At 48.3% G+C, this 3,434-nt stretch overlaps 1 protein-coding gene across 1 annotated transcript; it reads right to left on the bottom strand.

Moving 5' to 3' along the window:
• Positions 1 to 739: 739 nt before the first annotated feature.
• LOC127753340 (probable cystathionine gamma-synthase 2) lies at positions 740 to 2,509 on the bottom strand. Its single transcript, XM_052278820.1, has 4 exons — positions 1,850 to 2,509; positions 1,400 to 1,753; positions 986 to 1,308; positions 740 to 863 (listed from the first exon to the last, which is right to left on the bottom strand). The coding sequence occupies exons 1-4, from the start codon at positions 2,507 to 2,509 to the stop codon at positions 740 to 742; spliced, it is 1,461 nt and encodes a 486-aa protein (XP_052134780.1).
• Between the last annotated feature and the right edge of the window lie 925 nt (positions 2,510 to 3,434).

The following is a 3,434-nucleotide window of genomic DNA, read 5'->3' as shown; positions in this document are numbered from 1 at the left end:
AAAAACAACTTATTATCCTAGTTATACAAAATTAACAACAGTAATTTTGGTACGTGGCACAAAACTTAATATATTATAGTCCTAAATTAAAGTTTTACAAAACCACACTATTAACCATTTTGACTTTGAGTTACTACATTTTTTAGTTATACAATTACATATCATATTTATTAGTTTATTTACTATCATGTAAATGTTATGTTCACTTTTTAAAATTTTGATATATGAGCATGTTAATGGTGTAGTTTTGTGAAACTTTTAGATAAAAATAGATAGGGTTATGTGCCACATACAAAAATTCCATATAGTTTTGTGTAACTTGGACCGTAATAGGTTGGGTTCTACAAAATTTAATAAAAAAAAACCTTGGTCGCTATTTTATTCAGTGTTAATTTCATTGAATTGTTGAGGCACAACTGAATAAAGGATTCCCAAATTCCCAGTCTTTTCGTTTGGAAGACAATATCGGATTAATTGCATCTATTATTTTGCATCTTTCTCAGTCACTGTACTACAGAACATCTCCTGTAAACCGTTTGAAAAAAAAAATAGTCTATATATTTCAGCATTTCCCTTGTATACAAATGAAAGAATTAATCCTATATGCATGTTAAATAACTTCCTTTGAAGAAAAAGCCTAGAGCAAACGAACTGTCCCAATTGAATTGAAGAATAAACAAATTAATTGTGTGCCTAAAATCCAAGATTATAAATCAGGTTACTAAAAGCTAGCCCTAAACTAAATCTTCTCTAGGGCCTGGAGTATGTCGTCCCTGAGATCCTCAAACTTCTCAATCCCAAAACTGAACCTCACAAAATTGTCCTTGATCCCATTCTTCGCCTTCTCCTCCTCACTCTTACCCCTGAAAACAATTAACAACCTAAATATTAGCATTAATCAAAACATTATCATCATGCAATTAATTCAGCACTTAGTTACGTACTCCTTTTGCTACTGTTACATGACACGAGCTTAATTAATTACCAGTAGGACATGACGGCCGGTTGCTGCACAAGGCTTTCACATCCACCGAGCGACGTTGCGATGAGAGGCAACTCCAGCGCGTCCACGAACCTCATCACGCCGCGCAAGTCCGACGCCACCTCGAAGCTGACCACGCCGCCGGCGCCGGCCATCTGCCTCGTCACGACGCCGTGCCACGGGCTGCTCTCCAGCCCAGGGTAGTAGACGCGCTCGATCTTGGGGTGCTTCTCCAGCAGCCGCGCCATCCGCAGCGCCGTCCTGTTCTGCGCCTCCACCCGCAGCGCAATCGTCTTCAATCCCCGAATGATCATGTACGCCGCGTTCTGAACCGACAAATAAAGTTACAATCAGTTTTGGAATGATATAAAGTGAATTTGTGTAAATTCGTTTTGTTTTCGTTTTTGGTTTGGTTACCGGACTGATGGCGCCGCCGAGGTCGTGGTGCCACGCGCGGATCCGCGAGATGAGGGCCTCCGAGCCGCTGACGCAGCCGGCGATGACGTCGTGGTGGCCGGCGATGTACTTGGTGGCGGAGTGGAGGACCACGTCGGCGCCGAGGGCGAGCGGCTTCTGGTTGATGGGCGATGCCAGCGTGCTGTCGATGCACACCAGCGCGCCTCTCCGGTGGCACAGCTCCGCCACGCGTGTCACGTCGACGACCTTCAGGTGAGGGTTCGTCATCGAGTCGGCGTAGAACATCGTCACCTCGCTCTCATCAAGAACACATTCCAGCGCCTCCATGTCGTCGTCAAGATCGACGAACGTCGACTGCAAATACAAGGGACGAACGCCATTGTTAAGAGACAGATTGCAAGCAATGCCATGCTCTGATGAATGAAGCTGCCATTAATGGTGTTTACATACCGTGATGCCCATGTTGGAGAGCTTGTCGCGGATGAATGCGTGGGCCTCGCTGTAGCAGTCGGCGGTGGCGACGACGTGGCCGCCGGGAGGGACGAGGGCGAGCAGCGTGGCGACGATGGCGTTCATACCGGAGGAGGTCACCAGCGTCGCCTCCGCCCTCTCCAGCGCGCTGATCTTCTCCTCCAGCACCTTCACCGTCGGGTTGCCGTACCGCCCGTACTCGAAGCTCCGCCGCCGGCCTTCCCGGAACGCGATGAGGTCCGCCGAGTCCCTGAACCAGTGCGTCGTGCCGCTCACGATCGGCGTCGCGATCGAGTCCGTCTCAGCGGCGCCGCTCCCGAGCTTCTCCCCGGCGTGCACCGCCAGCGTCTCGTCCGACGCGCGTCGGCCCGCCGCCGCCGCCGGAGCGTCATCCACGGCGCCGTCGACGTCGCGGTCGTCCATGTCCGGCACCACCGGATACTCCGGCGACGAGGGACAACCCGCGAGGGAACCTAACATGTCGGCGGCTGCATCAACGCCGGCGAGAAGAATCTTCTCGTGGCTCAGCGCCACGGCGGCGGCAGCGCGCTCCGGCTTGGTCGGAGAACGGCGAGGACGGTGCACTCGCCGCCGCCGCTGCGCCGAAACCTTCGTCACGAGGGACGATGACTTCGCCATTAGCACAAGTACGCTACTAACCAAAGGGATTAAGACAAGTGATTAGTGTTTTTCAAGACCAAATGGTGGAGATTAGCGTCGAACAAGTAGCTTAATCCCAAGTGATTAGCGGCGAGCTTAATTAGCTAGTCACCGAAACAAAACAACTAATCGCTTGCTTTCTCGCTAATGATCTGAGTGGCCATTGAACTCGCGATGCACCTATTTATACACACAAGCAGAGGGTGCAAACTGCAAAGTTCTACGCTCCCTCGAAGTCATATTTAATTTCTACAATTTCTACATGTGATTTCAAACGAATTCTACGTGTGGCTCACATGCGTCAAAGCCACACAAGCGTGTACTAACAATTAATCCAACCAGCGATTACTGATCATTAGGCTATATGTGCGGGAGTAATTAATCAGCCACGCGACGTGTTTAGCCGCGGTTCCTGTGATTAATTAAGTGACAAGAGTGATTTAGTTTAAGCGAGGCTCTGGATTAATATAAGGTGGGATCAAGGAAGACGATGTGGAATTAAACAGAGTCAACATGGGAAGGAGCAGGTAGTAGCTAAGCTCGAGACTGGTCATCTGAGGTTGTTGTTTACAATTAAGGACTTCAGTTGCATTATCCTAGATTGGCTCAGTGCTAATCGAATTTTGGTTACTCGTTATAGATTACTGCAAGTGTCGCTTAGTTAATTTGGGGAGCTTTTAAGTACGCTGGATGGAAATGAAGATCTAATTAAATGACTAAATATGGCACATGCATGTGGGGCTTGTTTGGTGACAAGTATTTTGGTCGTCAGGTGGCATATATACTGCTGCCATTGCCTGATGTCAGTGATCATTGTCTATGCAACAGAAGGTGTTGGGAAGATGACCTGAAACAACCTGAGTTTGTTGGAGGCCTTTTAATTTATGCTAGCTCTATAGGGTTT

Source organism: Oryza glaberrima, chromosome 10 (genome assembly GCF_000147395.1).
Source record: "Oryza glaberrima chromosome 10, OglaRS2, whole genome shotgun sequence".
NCBI classification, from domain to species: Eukaryota; Viridiplantae; Streptophyta; class Magnoliopsida; order Poales; family Poaceae; genus Oryza; species Oryza glaberrima.
Note: the sequence above shows the minus strand (reverse complement) of the source record. Positions and strands in the feature narration are given on the sequence as shown.